The sequence below is a fragment of the Schistocerca americana genome, chromosome 10 (assembly GCF_021461395.2).
Source record: "Schistocerca americana isolate TAMUIC-IGC-003095 chromosome 10, iqSchAmer2.1, whole genome shotgun sequence".
Lineage (NCBI taxonomy): Eukaryota > Metazoa > Arthropoda > Insecta > Orthoptera > Acrididae > Schistocerca > Schistocerca americana.
Genome location: NC_060128.1, coordinates 96,270,309 through 96,292,883, shown reverse-complemented (window position 1 = coordinate 96,292,883; position 22,575 = coordinate 96,270,309). Strand labels below are relative to the sequence as shown.

Sequence of the window (22,575 nt, the reverse complement as noted above, 5' to 3'; positions counted from 1 at the left end):
CCCTCGTTGTCTAACCGAACACCATAAAGAGCAAAGGAGAACCATTTGTGCGGAATTGCTTGCTCGTCATGTGGCTGAGGGTGACAATTTCTTGTCAAAGATTGTTACAGGCGATGAAACATGGGTTCATCACTTCGAACCTGAAACAAAACGGCAATCAATGGAGTGGCGCCACACCCACTCCCCTACCAAGAAAAAGTTTAAAGCCATACCCTCAGCTGGTAAAGTCATGGTTACAGTCTTCTGGGACGCTGAAGGGGTTATTCTGTTCGATGTCCTTCCCCATGGTCAAACGATCAACTCTGAAGTGTATTGTGCTACTCTTCAGAAATAGAAGAAACGACTTCAGCGTGTTCGTAGGCACAAAAATCTGAACGAACTTCTCCTTCTTCATGACAACGCAAGACCTCACACAAGTCTTCGCACTCGAGAGGAGCTCACAAAACTTCAGTGGACTGTTCTTCCTCATGCACCCTACAGCCCTGATCTCGCACCGTCGGATTTCTATATGTTTGGCCCAATGAAGGACGCAATCCGTGGGAGGCACTACGCGGATGATGAAGAAGTTATTGATGCAGTACGACGTTGGCTCCGACATCGACCAGTGAAATGGTACTGTGCAGGCATACAGGCCCTCATTTCAAGGTGGCGTAAGGCCGTAGCATTGAATGGAGATTACGTTGAAAAATAGTGTTGTGTAGCTAAAAGATTGGGGAATAACCTGGTGTATTTCAATGCTGAATAAAACAACCCTTGTTTCAGAAAAAAAATGTGTTGCATTACTTATTGAACTGCCCTCGTACTTCATTGGGGACATGTTGAAAATGTGTGCCCGACCGGGACTCGAACCCGGGATCTCCTGCTTACATGGCAGACGCTCTATCCATCTGTCCCCAATGAAGTACATCAACGCCTGTTTGCAGCTAGGGTGTCTATTTAATTATCATTTCATTTCTAGCAAAGCTGCATGGTCATCCACGGTAACTGTTCTTTCGGGAACAGATATTACCGTCGTATATAGTTAAAAATACGGCTTGCCGGCCATTGACCTTCTTGTGCGAACGCACACGCTACGCCCGAACTCGTACGGGACTTGGTAGATTAATGTGCCACGAGTAATGAGTATGATGGGCAAACATCTGTTAGGCGCACTACCAATGTAGTGGTGTGGACATGTTGGGAATGTGGATCTCACGGGGAGCGTGCGAGGGATAAGTCCCTGCAGACGCGCTATCCTTTGTGCCCGCAGTGACACAGATGGATAGAGCGTCTGCCATGTAAGCAGGAGATCCCGGGTTCGAGTCCCGGTCGGGGCACACATTTTCAACATGTCCTTAATGAAGTACATCAACGCCTGTTTGCAGCTAGGGTGTCCATTTAATTATCATTTCATTTCTAGCAAAGCTGCATGGTCATCCGCGGTAACTTCTTTCGGGAACAGATATTACCGTCATATACATTTATATGTGGATGAACTCTCTCTCCCAAACTCTCGAGGGGATCATAGTGAGGGTGCGAGTAATCAATATTATGGACACTACGCAAGTGGTTTGCCACAAATTTAGGAATTTGCGTTGGATAGAAAGCATACTCGCATAACCGAAGTTATTAAGGCGACTGTTTACGTAAAGCAAGAAATACGGGTTCGAGTCGCGGTCAGGCAGAAATTTACCCTCATTGCCATTTAATTCATTTGAATATCCGCCTGCGGTTAAAGTCGGTATTTCTATTTCATTGGATCATGTACGTGTAGAAAGACCAGAAGAATTTCTTTTTTGACTCTGTCTTTACTAAAAGGACGAAGGTAAGCGTCCCCCACTAGCGTAAGGAGAGGGGCCATTGAGTAATGTGTATCGGCGGTGAGTCATGCGGCCATTACGGGGCAAACAGGAATTCCTGATTCACGCAGCGGAAGCCTGTCGCTACGTGTGGGCCCTTCCCTCGCGTACCGCCAGAACCTCCCTCCCGGTATGAGGGCTGCGTTGCAGGTCCCGAGATACAGGCGCCCGCTGCGAAAGGAGGCTGCGATTCGGTTCGGGATGAGATAGCGTCTGCTGTTTGGGGACGCCGGATTGATTGCTTCCGATGCGCGGCGCCGTCTGTTGGGGTGGGATGGGAGCAGGCGATGCCGTGATTGGAGGCGGCGACGTGCGGTTTCTGTGGCAAGGGGACGCGTGTGCTTCCCTGCACGCGTGCACTCTTACGAACTCCCTCTTCCAACACTTCTCCCCCTGTCGCTGTTTTGCAATTTTAATCAAGGCCGTCGGAAACTACACTACTGCCATTAAAATTGCTACACCAAGAAGAAATGCAGATGATGAACGGGTATTCATTGGACAAATATATTATACTAGAACTGACATGTGATTGCATTTTCATGCAATTTGAGTGCACAGATCCTGAGAAATCAGTACCCAGAACAACCACCTCTGGCCGTAATAACGGCCATGATACGCCTGGGCATTGAGTCAAACACAGCTCGGATGGCGTGTACAGGTACAGCTGTCCATGGAGCTTCAACACGATACGACAGTTCATCAAAAGTAATGACTGGCGGATTGTGACGAGCCAGTTGCTCGGCCACCATTGACCAGACGTTTTCAGTTGATGAGAGATCTGGAGAATGTGCTGGCCACGCCAGCAGTGGAACATTTTCTGTATCCAGAAGGGCCCGTACAGGACCTGCAACGTGGGGTCATGCATTATCCTACTGAAATGTAGAGTTTCTCAGGGATCGAATGAAGGGTAGAGCCACCGGTCGTAACACATCTAAAATGTAACGTCCAGTGTTCAAAGTGCCGTCAATGCGAACAAGAGGTGACCGAGACGTGTAATCAATGGCACCCCATAGCATCACACCGGGTGATACGCCAGTATGGCGATGACGATTACACGCTTCCAATAAGCGTTCACCGCGATGTCGCCAAACACGGATGCGACCATCATGATGCTGTAAACAGAACCTGGATTCATCCGAAAAAATGACGTTTTGCCATTCGTGCACCCAGGTTCGTCGTTGAGTACACCATCGCAGGCGCTCCTGTCTGTGATGCAGCGTCAAGGTTAACCGCAGCCATGGTCTCCGAGCTGACAGTCCATGCTGCTGCAAACGTCGTCGAACTGTTCGTGCAGAAGGCTGTTGTCTTGCAAATGTCCCCATCTGTTGACTCAGGGATCGAGACGCGGCTGCACGATCCGTTACAGCCATGCGGATAAGATACCTGTCATCTCGACTGTTAGTGATACGAGGCCGTTGGGATCCAGCACGGCGTTCCGTATTACCCTCCTGAATCCACCGATTCCATATTCTGCTAACAGGCATCGGATCTCGACCATCGCGAGTAGCAATGTCGCGGTACGATAAACCGCAATCGCGATAGGCTACAATCTGACCTTTATCAAAGTCGGAAACGTGATGGTACGCATTTCTCCTCCTTACACGAGGCATCAAGAACGTTTCATCGGGCAACGCCGGTAAACTGCTATTTGTGTATGAGAAATCGGTTGGAAACTTTCCTCCTGTCAGTACGTTGTATGTGTCGCCACCGGCGGCAACCTTGTGTGAATGCTCTGAAAAGCTAATCATTTGCATAACACAGCATCTTCTTCTTGTCGGTTAAATTTCGCGTCTGTAGCACGTCATTTTCGTGGTGTAGCAATTTTAATGGATAGTAGTGTATGTATTACCTTGAAGATATATCAGTTATACAGGGGATGGTCTGATTTTGGACGGTAGTAATGGGACGTACTGGCAGGGAGACGTGTGTTGTTTGAATGGGCTTGGCAAAGCGTTTCAGAAAATCGTCTTTAGTTGTCAGTCAGTGCGTCTTCCCAATCAGTTTGTAGTCAGTCAGAAGCAAGTTGGTGTCCGCTCAGCAGAAGGCTATTAATATGCTGGTTTGCAAAGAATCAGTCAACGACTTTCGTCGACGTTATTCCATTGATGCGCCTGCACCCAAAAACAATCGTCATTGGTATCGCCAATTTGAAGAGAGAAGATGCTTATGCAGAGGTAAGAGGCCAGGTTCACCTTACATTTCTGATGGATTGTGGAAAGAATTCGCCAAATGTTTGAGTGGAGTCTACAGAAGGCTACTTGCCAAGCAAGCAGAGAACTGGAAATGCCTCATACGTCTCTCTGGCGAGTGTTGAGGCGTCGTTTGGTCTAAAAACCATGTAGACTACAGTTAGTGGATGCTCTTGCAGTTGGTGATAAAAGGAAGCGGGTTACTTCAGCAATGCTGTGCTAGAGGAGACAGTTTCACAGCGGGTAATTTTCAGTGAGGAAGCAGCATTTCTTGTTAGCGGTAAAGTAAACTGACATAATGTGCGCATATGAGGACTCCAGAACCCTCAAGACATTACTGAGTACGAAACAGACTCATGTATAGTGAACGTTCTTTGTGCCATTTCTCGTAAGAAAGACTCCGATCCCCTCTTTCTTTAAGAAAAGAGCTGTCTTCACATGCAACAGAATTGGCTTTTTCCACAGCTGTAATTCAAAAAGTGTCATGATGATCTTTCCATTGGCAAAAGGTTCCGGAATAGCCCCCCCCCCTCCCCCCTTTGCATCTCCTTCGGGGGACTCACAACATTGAATAACCAGCGGAAGTATAACGTTGTACGAGTCGGGACGCGAAATGAGAAGTTTAAACATTGTAGGGAAGCTAGAAAATCTGAAAAGGAAAATGCAGAGGTTAAATCTAGATACAGTGCACTCCGTCTTCAGGCCACAAGTGGCCCATCGGGACCCTCCGGCCGCCGTGTCATCATCAATTGAGGATGCAGATAGGGGGGACGTGTGGTCAGCACACCGCTCTCCCGGTCGTTTTGATGGTTTTCTGTGACCGGAGCTGCTACTATTCAGTCGATTAGCATCACGGGGCTGAGCGTTCCCCGAAAAATGGCAACAGCGCATGACGGCCCGGATGGTCACCCATCCAAGTGCTGGCCACGCCCGACAGCGCTTAACTTCGGTGATCCGACGGGAACCGCTGTATCCACTGCGGTAAAGCCGTTGCCCAATTTAGATGCAGTGAGTATCAGTAAATGAAACTGAAAGGAGACAAGGATTTCTGGTCAGATGAGTATAGGGTAATGTTAACAGCAGCAGAAAATGGTGTAACGGGAGTGGGATTCGTTATGAATAGGAACGTAGGGCACGGAGTGTGTTACTGTGAACAGTTCAGTGACAGGGTTTTTCTCATCAGAATCGACAGCAAACCATCACCGACAACGATACTTCAGGTTTACATGACGACATCGTAGGCTGAAGATGAAGAGACATAGAAAGCATATGACGATTTTGAAAGGGTAATACAGTACGTAAAGGGTGATGAACATTAATAGTCATGGGGGATTGGAATGCGGCTGTAGGGTAGGGACTGAAAGAAAGGATTACTAGGTACTGGGAATAAGAGAGGAGAAGACTAATTTTCTACAGTAAGTTACAGCTGGTAATAGCGAATATTATTAAGGATCACAAGAGGAGGAGATACACCTGGAAAAATCCGGGAGATGCAAGAAGATTTCAATTAGGTTAGTGCATGGTCAGGTAGAGATTCCGAAATCAGATATGTATTGGATTCTAAGGCGTATCCAGGAGCAGACATAGACGCAGATCACAATTTAGTAATGATAAAGAGTAGGTTGAAGTTTAAGAGATTAGTCATGAAGAATCAGTGCACAAAGAAGTGGGACACAGAAGTACTAACGAAAGTTCTGTGAGGCTATAGACACTGCGGTAGGGAACAACTCAGTAGAGAGTGCAGTTGAAGAGGAATGATCTCCTCTAACAAGAGAAATCACAGAAGTTGTTCATACAAACATCGGTACGTGGAAGGTAACTGCGAAGAAACGTTGGGTAACAGAAGAAATAGTTCAAGTGATCGGCGAAAAAGACAATTACAAAACCCTTCAGGAATACAGAAATATAAATCATTTGGGAAGCTGAGAAAAGCCAATGCGAAATGGGTGTAGGAAAAATGTGAAAAAATCGAAAAAAACGTGGTCGTCGGAAGGGTTGATTTAGCTAATAGAAAAGTCACAACAACTTTCAGTGAAATAGAATCGAGGGTGTGAACATTAAGAATGGCAGGGGAGATCGACTGTTCAGCATAGATGAGAGAATAAACCGGTGGAAAAGTACCTGTGTATGGAAGGCCCCTACTAATGGGAGGAATTGTCTGGTAACGTGATAGAAACATTAACAGGAGTCGATCTGCAGTATACAGAGGATCCCGTATTAGAATCAGAATTTAAAACAGCTTTGAAAGACAAGATCGAATAAGGCAGTAGGGATGGATAAAATTCCATCAGAAACCTGAAATCATTGCGGGGAAGTGGCAACCAAGCTATATTTAATGTTGGTGTGAAGAAGCTTTGAGCCTGGAAAAAACATTATCCGCACAGTTGCGAAGACAGCAAAAGCCGAAAAGTGCTCAATTATCGCACAATCAGCCTAAGTTCTGATTCAGCCAAGAATAATATACAGAAGAATGGAAAAGAAAATTGGGGATGTGTTAGATGACTATCAGTTAATGTGGCTTTAGGAGAAGTAAATGCACAGGAGAGGCATTTCTGACCTAGCAGTTCACAATGAAAGCAAGACAATCAAGAGACGTTCGTAGAATTTGTCGTCTGGAAAAAGCGTTCGTTAATGTAATGTGGGAAAGATATTTGAAAACCAAACATATTATAAAAAATGTATGTACAGTGATCAACCAGAACAGTACTAGCACCTACCCAAGTAGCGGGTGTGTCCATCTTTGGCACGTATAACAGAGGCGAGAGGGCCGTTGCGGCCGAGCGGTTCTAGGCGACTCATCCGGTACCGCGCTGCTGCTACCATCGCAGGTTCGATTGCTGCCTTGGGCATGGATGTGTGTCTTGGGCATGGATGTGTGTGATGTCCTTAGGTTAGTTAGGTTTAAGTTGTTCTAGGGGACTGATGACCTCAGAACTTAACTCCCATAGTGTTCAGAGCCATTTGAACCATTTGAACAGAGGCGACGCGTCGTAGCATGGAAGCAATGAGTCCTTGGTAGGTCGCTGGAGAAAGTTGGCATTACATCTGCACACACAAGTCGCCCAATTCTCGTAAATTCTTGGGAGTGGGTGATGACCTCTGACGCCACATTGTCACATCCCGGATGTGGTCGATCAGGTACAGGTCTAGCGCTTTGGGAGGGGGGGGGGGCATATCAATTGGAAGCCGCCACTGTGTTCCTAGAAGCACATCCTCATACTCCTGGCATTCTGACATGCCGCATTGTCTTGCTGAAAAGTACCGCTGCCTTCGGGAAACAGGATCGTCATGAAGAGGTGGTTTGCAAAGTACGACCATCATTAGCCGTCATGGTGCCTTGCGCGACCTCCACTGAACACATGGATGCTATGTGACCTTTCGCCAGAGCAAAATGGAGCCACCGCCAACTTGTCTCTTTCCGAGAGCACAGGTAGCACAGTTGTCAAGGAGCTCTTCCTCTGGGATACGACGGATTAGCGCCTTCCCATCGGCATGATGAAGAAGGTATCGGCATTCATCAGACCGTGCAACGCTCTGCCACTGCCCCAACGTCCAGTGCCGATGGTCACGTGCCCATTTCAGTCATAGTCGCCGATGCTGTGGTGTTAACATTGGCACATGCACGGGTCATCAGCTGTGGGGGCCGATTGTTAGGAGTGTTGGGTGCACTGTGTGTTCAGACGCCCTTGTACCTTGCCCAACATTTAAGTCTGATCTTACAAGGGAACCTCCCCATCGCAGCCCCCTCAGATTTAGTTATAAGATGGCACAATGGATAGGCCTTGAAAAACTGAACACAGATCAACTGCGAAAACAGGAAGAAGTTGTGTGGAACTGTGAAAAAATAAGCAAAATATACAAACTGAGTAGTTCAAGGGAAGATTGGCAACATTAAGGACGATAGGAACGCAGGAGCGCCGTGGTCTCGTGGTAACGTGAGCAGCTGCGGAACGAAAGGTCCATGGTTCAAATCTTCCATCGAGTGAAAAGTTTAATTTTTTATTTTCAGTTTATGTGACAAACTCTTATGTTTTCATCACTTTTTTGGGAGTGATTATCAGATCCACAAGAAAACCTAAATCGGGCAAGGTAGAAGAATCTTTTTACCCATTCGCCAAGTGTACAAGTTAGGTGGGTCGACAATATATTCCTGTCATGTGACGGACATGCCGTCACCAGTGTTGTATAGAATATATCAGATGTGTTTTCCTGTGGAGGAATCGGTTGACCTATGACCTTGCGATCAAATGTTTTCGGTTCCCATTGGAGAGGCACGTCCTTTCGTCTACTAATAGCACGGTTTTGCGATGCGGTCGCAAAACACAGTGAACAGAGACGTCAATGAACGAACGGACAGATAATAACTATGCAAAAATGAAGAAAGTAAAATTTTCACTCGAGGGAAGACTTGAACCAAGGACCTCTCGTTCCGCAGCTGCTCACGCTACCACGGGACCACAGCTCTCCTGAACTGAAATTGTCCATGATGTTGCCTATGTGGCCCATGGACTACTCAGTTTGTATATTTTGCTTATTTTTTCACAGTTCCACACAACTTCTTCCTGTTCAAATGGTTCAAATGGCTCTGAGCACTATGGGACTCAACTGCTGAGGTCATTAGTCCCCTAGAACTTAGAACTAGTTAAACCTAACTAACCTAAGGACATCACAAACATCCATGCCTGAGGCAGGATTCGAACCTGCGACCGTAGCGGTCTTGCGGCTCCAGACTGCAGCGCCTTTAACCGCACGGCCACTTCGGCCGGCCACTTCTTCCTGTTTTCTCCATTGATCTGTGTTCAGTTTCTCAAGGCCTATCAACTGTGCCAACTTATAACTAAATCTGAGGGGGGTGCGATGGGGAGGTTCCCTTGTTAGTTCCGCCACAGTTCGCCGGCTGTCTTGTTCTACCAGTCTGCCCAGCCTACAACATCCGACATCTGTAATGAGGCGCGGCCACCCAACCCCGCGACGTCTGGACGTGGTTTCCCCTTGGTATCGTGACGTGTTGAAGACACTCACCACTGCATTCGTCGAACACCCGGCAAGTCGTGCAGTTTCCGAAATGTTCGTGCCGAGCCTCCGGACCGTCACAATCTGTCCTCGGCCAAAGTCAGATAGATGGCGTGCCCTCTCCATTCTGCACACGGACAGCAGGCTCACTGATACTTCATGCACCGTGCGTGTCTCTGACCAGCAGTCATTTCTCGCCAGATGACGCTGCTGTCGCCTGGACGAGTTTATATCAACAGTAGGTCGGTGGTCAGCAATGATTTGCCTGATCAGTGTGTGTACCTATGTATGTTCGACATCTGATCCCAAACCACTTGACGATTTCAACTAAATTTGGTACACGGATCACTTACTATCTTGAAAGTGTCGTTGTGGGGGTAAGAATCATCTCTCTCTCAAAGAGGCACGAATGGAGGTGAAAAATGAGCATAAGGGACTGCATGCAAACAGCTAGTCTATATTCTTGCAATATTTGAGAGTCAGAGCACTTAGCGACGTGCATCAAACTTTTAACTTAATTTTAAACCTTCACTAATCTCTTTCTCGCTGACCCTTCCACAGAAAGATCAAGAAAAAATAGTTTATCGATAATACTTCACTTGCAAGCAGCATTCACATATAGCATTGAAGGTACCTGCAGAATTATATCATTTTACAACATATAGTCCAGGAGATATGACGTCATAACAACTGAGATACGTGGGGAACTTTCGCATCATGCATGACGTTTTGGATTATTACTTGTTTACTAACTCTATTCGCAATGTATTTTGTATAGTGTTCTCACATATGAATGTACCTGCAGAATTATACCATTATACGAGACATACTTCACGAGAGATTGGCGAACTTCTCAAGAGATGCAGATAAAGTATGTGTAAAATGTGTTAAATAAATGTGACATGTGCGTACACGGGCGTAGCCGCGGGTGAAAAGCTACTCCTAAACCTCTGGTAAGATTACAACAAAAACTGGTACAAATATGTTTTAGTTTTGAAACTTCCTGGCAGATTAAAACTGTGTGCCGGACCGAGACTCGAACTCGGGACCTTTGCCTTTCGCGGGAAAGTGCTCTACAAATTGAGCTACCCAAGCACGATTCACGCCGCTTCCTCACAGCTTTACTTCTGCCAGTACCTCGTATCCTACCTTCCAAACTTCACAGAAGCTGTCCTGCGAACCTTGCAGAACTAGCACTACTGGAAGAAAGGATACTGCGGAGACATGGCTTAGCCACAGCCTGGGGGTTGTTTCTAGAATGAGACTTTCGCTCTTCAGCGGAGTGTGCGCTGATATGAAACTTCCTGGCAGATTAAAACTGTGTGCCAGACTGAGACTCGAACTCGGCACCTTTTCCTTTCGCGGGCAAGTGCTCTACCATCTGAGCTACCCGAGCAAGACTCGCCGTGTCCTCACACTCCGCTGCAGAGTGAAAATCTCATTCTGGAAACATCCCCCAGGCTGTCGCTAAGCCATGTCTCCGCAATATCCTTTCTTTCAGGAGTGCTAGTTCTGCAAGGTTCGCAAGAGGGCTTCTGTGAAGTTTGGAAGGTAGGAGACGAGGTACTGGCAGAAGTAAAGCTGTGAGGACGGGGCGTGAGTCGTCCTCGGGTAGCTCAGTTGGTAGACCACTTGCCCATGAAAGACAAAGGTGCCGAGTTCGAGTCTCGGTCCGGCGCACAGTTTTAATCTGCCGGGAAGTTTCATTGCTGTGCTGGTTGGAGGCTGAGCGAAGCAAGGAGAACATTATTATGCAAATTATCAAAGGCGATGAGAATACTCGTGGTCGTTAGAAGGGCACTAGTAGGTAACAGATACAGGCCCTTTAGGAAGAATTTTATGAATAGTGAATGATCGAGTGTGGAAAAACCTTAACAGAAGAGAATCGAAGTGTTTGAGATGCAGTACTACAGGAGAAAGTTGAAAATTAGGTGAACTGATAAGGTAAGGAATGAGGACATTCTCCGCACTATCGTCGAGGAGCTACTAGATGGAGCTGTAGCGGTTAAGAACTGTAGGAGAAGACAGAGATTTGAATGTGTGCTATAAATAATTCAGGATGCCAGATGCAAGCGCTACTCTTGAGTTAAAGTGATCGGCAGTGGAAAGGATTTGTGGCCGACTGCCTGACATCAGCTCTACTCAGAAGACCGATGACTCGAAAAAAAAAATTGAAGTTCAGTTTAATATAGAGGTGCTCGGCAAGGGTTTCCCCCGGCGGTGTTTACGTCGCGTTGACGTCAGAAGGACAGTCTTTAAATAAAATGTCGCTTTTCTTTAGTTTCGTCTCTTCTCGTAGCTTACTCCTTCTGGCTCTCTCGACCTATCCCCTTTACTCCATACACACACACACACACACACACACACACACACACACACACACACACTTTATCTCTCTCTCTCTCGCGCGCGCGTCGGAGATGCTGTGTCCCATCGCTCGTGCGCCGACTATAACACCACGATCAAACTCACTTAAATCTTGATAACCGGCCATTGTAGCAGCAGACACCGATCTAACAACTGCAGACCGCAGCGCCGTATTCTGCCTGTTCACATATCACTGTATTTAAATAAGCATGCCTATACTAGTTTCTTTATCGCTTCAATGTATACCCATACCAGTATTGAGAATAGGATAAAAATTTTGGAGGAATTATTTTTCAGTACTGTCTCTTCTGTGCCTTCACAAGCTGTAACGGTAATTTTTCTCACATGTTTCTAATTGGGGATAAGAGTGACGCCACAAACGAGGGGTTTTAACTCAGTCCGCTCTGAACGTGTTACGTAGCTCATACAGGGTTGGTTGGGAGTTTGTGATGTTGAGTCTTCTTGCCAGGTGTTTTGGTAGACGTGGCTGCTGACTTGTGTGGTGAGAGGTTAGTTAGGTCTGTATGTTGCAGGGGCTGCCTCAACGGGCTGCGCGCGGCCGGCGACGGCTGGTCTACGTCCGCGTCGTCGACGCTACCGGAGGTGAGTACCTGGCTGGCTTGCTACTGCTCTCATCTGTTTGACTTGATCCGCCGCTGTAAATTTTGACATTCTGGGATGCAGCGCCATATTTTATCCCTGGAAGTGCCATTTGTGTAGCTGTTTGTGAAAAACCATCTTCGTACCTAGGTTCTTGCTTGAAACTTTAAGATGTGTTGCGGATTGTGCGCCGATTTTCAATGGTTTCCTGCATTAGAAAACTGCCCACACACCCTTGCACGACTTCGGCTGTGTTGAGGTAACATGGAAGCAGAGTCTGTGTGCAGTGTCTGCCCTGTGCTGAGAATTGTTTTTGGTGGTGGAGATAGAGTAACAGCTTCGTCAGGCACCTGTATAGCAATAGTAGTGCAGCGAGAGCACTTGTATAGCAATACCAGCACATGTGCCACTGGCGATGCCTTAATAAACTAAGCCGAAAGGCTTCTGGCAAAACAAATACTGCATTTGTTCAGTTCCTGTGGTGTGTGTACTGTAAGACCTTCGGTACACACACTATCAGATTATTTGACTTGTCGCTCTAACGAAGTAGGCGAGTGTCAGCAATATGTCTCGTGGTCTTATCGTGGCGTGTTTATCTTCTCGCGTTAGGTCAGACGATAGAAATGCCACTTGCACGCTTAGAGTAGCAGATTGACGGTGACCCACTTTAAACAGAACTTGATTAATTTTCACACACATTTATTAAAATAATAAAAAGCATAAACATTACGTAACTTGGTTCTGGATGCTATTTACGATTGAAAATCTGAAGTTCCTTTGGTATTGGTACGTTAATCGTATTCTCACATATCTCTGATACTTGACAAAGTGTCTATACATTTATCTTCATGGCTATGTACATGAATATGGTAATCTTATTAGGCGGAGACTGAAACTTGACTATTGTCTGGTACAGACAAATGTAGACTGGTACAGACTGATGCAGACTGACTAATCGGAGGTCTGTACACTCGTTATAATACCTCGCGCGTTCATGTATCACTGCGCGAGTGTGATCCGCGCGGAGAAAAGGTTCTACGTTAGCATCAATCTCATTTTCTGCATGACATATTAATACGCGGATCGGCAGAAGCAGAATTTGGTCCATCTCTAAGACAGCGCCATCTCGTAGTGCGGAGACGGACGAGCGCTGCGCCTGCGCTGTTGTGCTTAGCGGGGCGCGCTCTAGTAGGAAAGTTGTGTACGCGCTGACTACGCGGAACTATGAACACAACAGTTCCATACAGACAGCCCTAACCTAAACATCATTAATATATAATTTTTTGAATGATTTCGTGATGCCTTCAGCTGCCATTCTCTTTATTTCATGTCCGATTGTACGATTCCGGCCTTAGGTCATTTTCAAGTATTTTGTAGATGACAGCTTTGTTTGCGTGGCCATCCTCCTCAGGAAGCATGTAAATACTTGTTTTGCAAATCAAACTGCCTTTTCCTGCTGCTAGTTACTTTATTTATTCCATATCCGTTTCGCCTTCTCCTGTTCTAAGGCATCATCAGTGGGACAATTTGCTGGTCTGCGTTTCCTCACATCTGGTCTGTAGGTCGCACTATCACTTTTATCGCTGCAATATATTCACGTCTTTGTGTTCTCGCCATCCACACATTGTTCACCATGTTTCTCACTCTTTTTTGTGGTAGAGTATCGTTCTTTTGTCACTCGATAGAGCTATTTCGTCGTACACTTCTTTTCACAGCGTAAATATTGCGACTCCCTATATATTGCAATCTAGACTCGTATTTTCACAGAATGAAGTGGTTCCTCATGAATACACAATGGATTTGAAATACTCCACATATGAGAATTTTGCGAGTTCGTGTACCCGGATGAATGAAACCACGCCTCATCAGTGAAAAACCTTTCATTTAGAATATCCTTTCCATTTTGTTGAACGAAATTTTTGAACCATTGACGATAATGTAGTCTCTTGCCATGATCAGTATTTTTCAGTTCTTGCACGACTCTCCCTTTGTATGGGAAAAGTTCTAATTTTTTCCTTACTTCTGTGTGAGCTGTTTCGACACTAAAATCGATTTCGTGGGCGAGTTTTCTTACTGACTTGTTCGGACTCGTAGTTTATCCTCAGACAAAACGCTAGGACGTCCACTTCTCGGTGCACCTGTCACTGAACCCGTACTTCGAAATCTGTTAGTCAAATCTGTGGTGTCACCGCCAGACACCACACTTGCTAGGTGGTAGCTTTAAATCGGCCGCGGTCCATTAGTACATGTCGGACCCGCGTGTCGCCACTGTCAGTGATCGCAGACCGAGCGCCACCACACGGCAGGTCTCGAGAGACTTACTAGCACTCGCCCCAGTTGTACGGACGACGTAGCTAGCGATGCACACTGACGAAGCCTCGCTCATTTGCAGAGCAGATAGTTAGAATAGCCTTCAGCTAAGTCAATGGCTACGACCATTAGTAACATTGCATGTATCTACAGAGTCTCACTTGTATCGTCAAGAGCAATGTACAGCAATTGTGGATTAAAGTTAAGTATTCCAGCAGCTACGTACTTTTCTTTATAGCATTCATTACGTATCCTGTTTCAGACCTCACGCCATCCTGCGTGAGCTTATAGCGTGCATTTCGGTCTCCTCAAAACACACAGTGTCGCCACTTCTGTCGACACATCAAAATCTCGCACAGTATCGCGATGTGGGAGTGTCGTCTCCGGGGAACTAAATAAAACGTTTGGCGAACTGAAATAGTGTATTTACCGCCAGATTTGAACACTTGTTCGACTAAAAACATACGTTCTTCAATGGTTAGCATTTTAACAGTGACCGAAACGAAACAAACGAAGAAAGGAACTAAACTTAAACGTTCACGTCAACACGTTACGACACACACCAACGATACTACTGACGCTGGATGAGATAAACTAAACAGTGGAATTTGGGGAAAGCCCACCTGAAGGGAAGTAACCCAGGCAGGCGAACAATCATACGGTACGCGGGGCTAACAATCATACGCCACTGCGGAGAGACTTTTTGAATACCCCATAGTCGATGAAAGTTTATGCTATCGAGAGGGCCTTTGTATATCTCCCAAATAGGAATTTATTTGCAGCGTCTTATTGGATACAGTTCCGTTCTCTACCGTAGGACCGGGGTAAACCACCCTAAAACCCGGGCCAGGATTTGCCCGTACGCCAGAGTTTTGGAGCCTGTTGTGCGGCTGCCTGTAGAAGAGCAGGTGGCGCCTGCAGCGGTGCCGCTCGACTGACCCGCCACGCCGCGGTGCTCCGCGGGTTGCCCGCTTGCCAGGCGCTCCCCTCATTACGGGGAGCGCTCTGTAGTTGGGACCTGCTAGAGAGTACAGTAATTGTGAAGCCGAGCGCATGATCGTTTGCAGCGCTCGCTTCGTGCCGGCATTGATTTCACGGCGTGCGCTGCGCCTCACTGGGGGTAATTATCTGTACGCTGGCTTTCTGCCACTCGTGTCGAAGATGAAAGTCCCCAAAGAGCATTTTCCATGAAATATGGGAGGCAAATGTTAACCTGCAATTATTCCTTTCAGAGGCACTGGTCGAAGTAACGGAAGCGATCATTTTTACCAGTCACACACAGAATTTGTATGCACCGCAATGTGTCTACTATTCGTCATGACACGTGTCGGTCATAGTCCTCATTCCATCACACTCTAACGATGGTACGTAAAAGACATCTTGTCGACACCCGTAAAGAACATGTAATAATTAGCACTCATGATGGCTATGGAGAAAACCCACTACAATGAATAATAAGAACATTGGAGCCTGGACAATCTCGGTGTATAAGAGGAAACAAGTAAACATAGATAAATACTTGGGCCTTCATTCGTCGCATGGTGGAGGTTGTAATGATATTTGAATTATGTAACCATTACGGCACCTCACCGCAACCTCTCGATACCAGCAATATTCTACTGTGTTTCTGTAAAATACCGGGTGATCAAAAAGTCAGTATAAATTTGAAAACTGAATAAATCACGGAATAATGTAGATAGAGAGGTAAAAACTGACACACATGCTTGGAATGACATGGGGTTTCATTAGAACCAAAAAAATACAAAAGTTCAAAAAAAGTCAGACAGATGGCGCTTCATCTGATCATAATAGCAATAATTAGCATAACAATGTAAGACAAAGCAAAGATGATGTTCTTTACAGGAAATGCTCAATATGTCCTCCATCATTCCTCAACAATAGCTGTAGTCGAGGAATAATGTTGTGAACAGCACTGTAAAGCATGTCCGGAGTTATGGTGAGGCATTGGCGTCGGATGTTGTCTTTCAGCATCCCTAGAGATGTCGGTCGATCACGATACACTTGCGACTTCAGGTAACCCCAAAGCCAATAATCGCACGGACTGAGGTCTGGGGACCTGGGAGGCCAAGCATGACGAAAGTGGCGGCTGAGCACTCGATCATCACCAAACGACGCGCGCAAGAGATCTTTCACGCGTCTAGCAATATGGGGTGGTTCTAATAAAACCCCATGTCATTCCAAGCATGTATGTCAATGTTTACCTCTCTATGTACTCTATTCCGTGGTTTATTACGTTTTCAAATTTATACTGACTTTGTGATCACTCGGTAGTTAACATATTTCTGTGACAACATTCAGATTTGATTTCATTAATGTAGAGATTCTTCGATACATCGATATGTATATATTGCAATGATATTATTCTTATGTGTATTCTTTCTTTTGTCACTACGATCATTGACGTACTTGTAACTCTGATTTTGAGGCGCGTAAGCAGTTATTAGAGAGTCAAGCTTTGGTCGTCATGTGAAAAAGACGCAAATTGTAGTCAGTTTATGAAATGTGAACTTTAACAGTGAGGAAGATATCTTCAAGTATGTTTTATATTGTGAAGTGATGTTTTGGATCGAGTTACGTGATATTGCAACAAAAGTAATAAAAAAGATATGTAACTTAAATTCGGAGTGCTGATTACGTTTTTACATCACCATTGTCCTAACTTGCAAAAGTTTAATCTTCAATAATGGTTTTTGAAACACATCTATAAAACTTTTTAATATCGCAGATTAACACCTAGGCCTCTTTGCATCCGAGCTTGGAATCATCACTACCTAGATTTTCGACGATTGAGCCATGAGTTCACAACGAGACCAGCGTGGGAAACACGAAAAGATGAGTGCCTGGTTTATCCATTATTTCAAGAAATGACTTTATTAACTGTGCTCTAATGACACCTGCCACATAATATAACTTTGTTGTTGCCCGAAAATGCAATATTTAGCAGCGCGAGCAACACTACAATCATAATTAATTTTTAACTTTTGTTGTAGTAGGGTTGTTAGAAGGGGTAGGACTGAATGGGTGGGAAGAACATGACATATGACAGCATGGCGTCGCGATGACGTAGGTCGACCGCTCGCAGATCGATTATTCGTACTTAAGAAAGCCATCACACTAGCAGTAGCGACAGTGAATTACTCCTGATGGAGACCATGAAGGTGATAACAAAAGACTTTGAAGTTTTACTCTAATTTGGCTCGGCAAGAAAAGAGAGAACGTTTTGCCCAGGGGAGTCATCACTAGTAAATTTTTTCAGTTATATGGGAACGTTTATAATAGTATAGCGACTCATGGAGAATACTTTGAAGGCGAATGTAATTATTTTAGTAGTGTGTTGTGAGAAACGATAACTTTCAAGGCCGGTAATGTCACAGTTATTACGAGAGTAACTCCGAAAGAAATGCACCTTTTTGAAACCAGTTTATTTTTCATACCTTTGATATTTTTTCCAATACGTTGAGAAATAAAATGTAACGTTTCCATGTAATGTTCGCCCCTTAGCCACCATGGAACTGGTTGAAGTGAGGACCAGCACGTTTCAGCCACTCTTTCGCAACCTCCACAAGGCAGTCATCATCTTCAAATCTCGTCCCACGAAGTGACCCCTTCAGTTTCGCGATGAGGTGGAAATTACGCGCTGTCAGATCTGGACTGTTCTGTGGCTGTTTCACCCTTTGTCTGCCCAAGCTCTGCGACCTCCATAGTGGTTTTCTCACTGTTGTCATGCAACGTAAAAATATCGTGTTTTTGCCGATATTGCTGAACGCTGCACATTCGACTGTGAATTGTTTTATGGGTTTCCAAATAAGCGTCTAATTTGGTAGTGGTTCCATGTGGCGTGGTGTCCAAAAGCTACAGCCCTTATGAATCAAGAAACACCGTAAACGTCACTTTTCCTGCTGTAGCCGAAGCTTTGAATTCCTTCTTCTTCGATGAATTTGGGCGATGCGATTCCATCGATTGTCGTTTCGTCTCCGTTTCAGAATTATGCGACTGGTTTTTATCCCCCGTCAAAATTTTTGCAAGTAACTCTTGCCCAGAATACTCGTTCTGTTCCAGAAGTTTGCTGGCGCTGTCTTTCGTGTTCGTTTGTGAGCATCCGTCTACTTTCTCGGAACCCACCTAGCACAAATCTTTCTCCACTTTTTTTCTGATACTTCCACTCGGGGCGGCAGTTCGGTAACTATTTTGCGTTTGTCAACCTATATCAGATTGTGCCTAAGATGACGTTGTCAGGAGTCTGTGAAAGGGAGTATGTGAAAGGGAGAACTTGGTCGAATTAGCTGCTTTAGGATCTCAGTAACATGCTTCTTGGAGTTCAGATTCTACGAAGTGGTGGAGGCTTTCGTGGGTACTTGTTGGCATATTGCCTGTTGGTTTCTGCCTTGGGACCTTCTCCGACATGTATACATGTCATCGTGAAAAATTGACCTTTCCACAGTAGAAAAACGGTAACAATCTGTGGCATTACCACTTTGAAATGCCCCAAACCCCAAGAAATGCTATTTGAAACAAATAATTCGTACAGTCAACGGCGAATATGATGTCCTTCAAAAAATTCTACATGACTGTGGACCCCAATTATGAAAAGTTTATCTACTACAAATTTATAACTGATTATTTACTTCAGTTCTAGATCTAGTACTTTGCACCACTACTAGTCATTCCTTTCCTGTTCCACTCGCAAACGGAGCGAGAGGAAAACGACTGTCTATATGTCTCCGTATGAGCCCTAATTTCTCGTATCTTATCTTCGTGGTCCTTACGCGAAATGTGTGTAGGCGACAGTAGAATCGTTCGGCAGTCAGCTTCAAATGCCGATTCTCTAAATTGTGTCAGTAGTGTTTTTCGAAAAAAATGGTGACTTCCCTCCATCCATTCCCATTTGACTTCCTGACGCATCTCAGTAACACGTGTTGTTTAAACCTACTGGTAACAAATCTAACAGCCCGCCTCTGAACTGCTTCGATTTCTTCCCTTAATTTCGTCTGGTATGGATCCCAAACACTTTAGCAGTACTCAAGATTAGGTCCTATATGCGATCTCCTTTACAGATGAACCAATCTTTCCTAAAATACTCGCAACAAACGGAAGTCGACCGTTCGCCTTCCCTACAACAGTTCTCACATGCTCATTACACCTCATATCGCTTTGAAACGTTACGTCCAGATGTTTAAACGACTTGACTGTGTTAAGCAGGACACTAGTAATACTGTATCCGATCATTACAGGTTTGTTCTTCTTACTCATCCGCATTATCTTATATTTTCCTACATGAAGAGGTAGGTGCCACTCATCATACCAATAAGGAATTTTGCGTAAGTCGTCTTGTATCATTCTACAGCCAGCCAACTCAGACACCTTACCGTACAGCACGCCATCATCAGCAAACAACCGCAGATTGCTGCCTACCCTGTCCGCCAAATCATTTATGTACGTAGAAAATAACAGCTGTCCTATCACACTTCCCTGGGACACGCCTGACGGTACCCGTGTCCCTGATGAACACTCGCCGTCCAGGACAACATCCTGGCTTCTATTATTTAAGAAGTCTTCGAACCACTCACATATCTGTCAACTTGTTCCATATGCCTGCAATGGGGACACCGTGTCAAATCTAGATGTATAGGATCTGCCTGTTGCCCTTCATCCATAGTTCGCAGTACGTCATTCTCCATCTAGTATAGGTGATTACAAGATATTTTCTATTTTGTTACACTCTAATGCGCTACCCTGTTACACTGCTTCAAAGCTGAAAAGCTCTCAAGACGTCAACGCCTACACTAAATCACGACTGCGACTGAAATTAAAAATTTGCTACAATTTTGTAAGGTGAAACTTCCTGGAAGATTATAATTGTCTGCCGAGCCGGGAGACGAACCCGGGACCTTTCAGTAGTGGTAGTCCTGCGAACTAGGGAGCATAACTTTGAAAGGTAGGAGATGAGGGACTGGCAGAAGCAAAGCTCTGAAGACGGGTCGCGAGTCGTACTCGGGTAGCTCAGATGGCAGAGCAGACGGCCGTGAAAGGCAGAGGTGCCGGGTTGGAGTCCCGGTGCGGCTCACAGAGATAATTTGCCATGAAATTCGATATCAGCGCACATTTCACTACCGAATGAAAATTCCCGCGCGCTCTCTCCTGTCAATCTTTGAGTGGACGCTGTGTTCCGTCCACAATGCGATCCAGCTCTGCCCTTCACCGCTCCTGCCGCACAGTCTCGCGGCTAGCATACCAGGAAAACAGAAGCGACGGAGCGGCGCTGGCCGCAAAACCTCAGAGGAAGTCGCGACCGCAATATCTGCCCCGCAAAACCACATCGGCGGACTCCTGCTGCGATTCAAGGAAACGGCCGGCTCCCCGCTTCTAGGGTGTCGGCAAGCGGCGCCGGTCAAGTGCCTCTCGCTTCTCAAGGCGCTACTGAAACGTGAAAAGAGGCGGCAAAACGCGAAGTCGCGAATCCTGCTGCGATAGCTGCTATACTGAAGAGCCATATCGTGTAGGGCCCCAGAGAGCACGCATAAGTGCCGCGACACGACGTGGCGTGCATTCGACTTATGTCCGAAGTAGTCTAGGAGGGAACTGACACCATGAATCCTGCAGGGCTGTTCACAAATCGGTAGACTAAGAGGGAGTGGAGATCTCTTCTGAACAGCACATTGCGAGGCATCCCAGATATGCCCAATAATGTTGATGTCTGGGAAGTTTGGTGGGGATCGGTAGTGTTTAAAAGCGGAGGAATGTTCCTGGACTCACTCTGTAGCAATTCTGTACGTGTGGAGTCTCGCATTGTCCTGCTGGAACTGCCCAAGTCCGTCGGAGTGCACAATGGACATGAATGGATGCAGGTGATCAGGCAAGATGCTTACGTACGGCCGACCGGTGTGGGCGAGCGGTTCTAGGCACTTCAGTCAGAAACCGCGCGACCGCTACGGTCGCTGGTTCGAATCCAGCCTCGGGCATGGATGTATGTGATGTCCTTAGGTTAGTTAGGTTTAAGTAGTTCTAAGTTCTAGGGGACTGATAACCTCAGATGTTAAGTCCCATAGTGCTCAGAGCCATTTGAACCATTCCGCCTTCAAAGTCTGTTAATTTCCGTCGTGCTGTGGGAAACCTTTTCACATGAATCACCTGACTGCAAATGACAGCTCCGCCAGTGCTCTGCCCTTTTATACCTTGCGTATACGATAGTGCCGCCATCTGTATGTGTGCATATCGCTATCCCATGACTTATATAGACTACTGGCCATTAAAATTGTTACACTAAGAAGAATTACAGATGATAAACGGGTATTCACTGGACAAATGTATTATACTAGAACTGACATGTGATTACATTATCACGCAATTTGGGTGTATAGATCCTCAGAAATCAGTACCCAGAACAACCACCTCTGGCCGGAATAACGGCCTTGATACGCCTGGGCATTGAGTCAAACAGAGCTTGGATCTCGTGTACAGGTACAGCTGCCCATGTAGCTTCAACACGATACCACAGTTCATCAAGAGTAGTGACTGCCGTATTGTGACAGAGCCAGTTGCTCGGTCACCATTGACCAGAAGCTCTCAGTTGGTGAGAGATCTGGAGAATGTGCTGGCCAGGGCAGCACTCGAACATTTTCTGTATCCAGAAAGGCCCGTACAGGACCTGCAATATGCGGTCGCGCATTATCCTGCTGAAATGTAGGTTTCGCAGGGATCAAATGAAGGGTGGAGCCACGGGTCGTAACACATCTGAAACGTAACGTCCACTGTTCAAAGTGCCGTCAATGCGAACAAGGGTGACCGAGACGTGCAACCAATGGCACCCCATACCATCACGATGGGTGATACGCCAGTGTGGCCATGACGAATACACCCTTCCAATGTGCGTTCACCGCGATGTCGCCAAACACGGATGCGACCATCATGATGCTGTAAACAGAACCTGGATTCATCCGAAAAAATGTTTTGGCATTCGTGCACCAAGGTTCGTCGTCGAGTACACCATCTCTGGCGCTCCTGTCTGTGATGCAGCGTCAAGGGTAACCGCAACCATGGTCTCCGAGCTGATAGTCCACGCTGCTGCATACGTCGTCGAACTATTCGTACAGATGGTTGTTGTCTTACAAACGTGCCCATCTGTTGACTCAGGGATCGAGACGTGGCTGCACGATCCTTTACAGCCATGCGGATAAGATGTCTGTCATCTCAACTGCTAGTGATACGAGGCCGTTGTGATCCAGCACGGCGTTCCGTAT

General features: G+C 46.0%; 1 protein-coding gene and 1 pseudogene across 1 annotated transcript in view; one reads left to right on the top strand and one right to left on the bottom strand.

The window, feature by feature from the left end:
• LOC124552268 (serine-rich adhesin for platelets-like) overlaps nt 1-22,575 on the top strand; it is an 820,531-nt gene that overhangs the window by 393,743 nt on the left and 404,213 nt on the right. Inside the window, exon 4 of the mRNA XM_047126548.1 lies at nt 11,941-12,010. Coding sequence (XP_046982504.1) covers nt 11,941-12,010 — 70 coding nt within the window. The remainder of the gene's footprint in view (nt 1-11,940; nt 12,011-22,575) is intronic.
• On the bottom strand, nt 4,905-5,022 carry LOC124552936 (annotated as a pseudogene).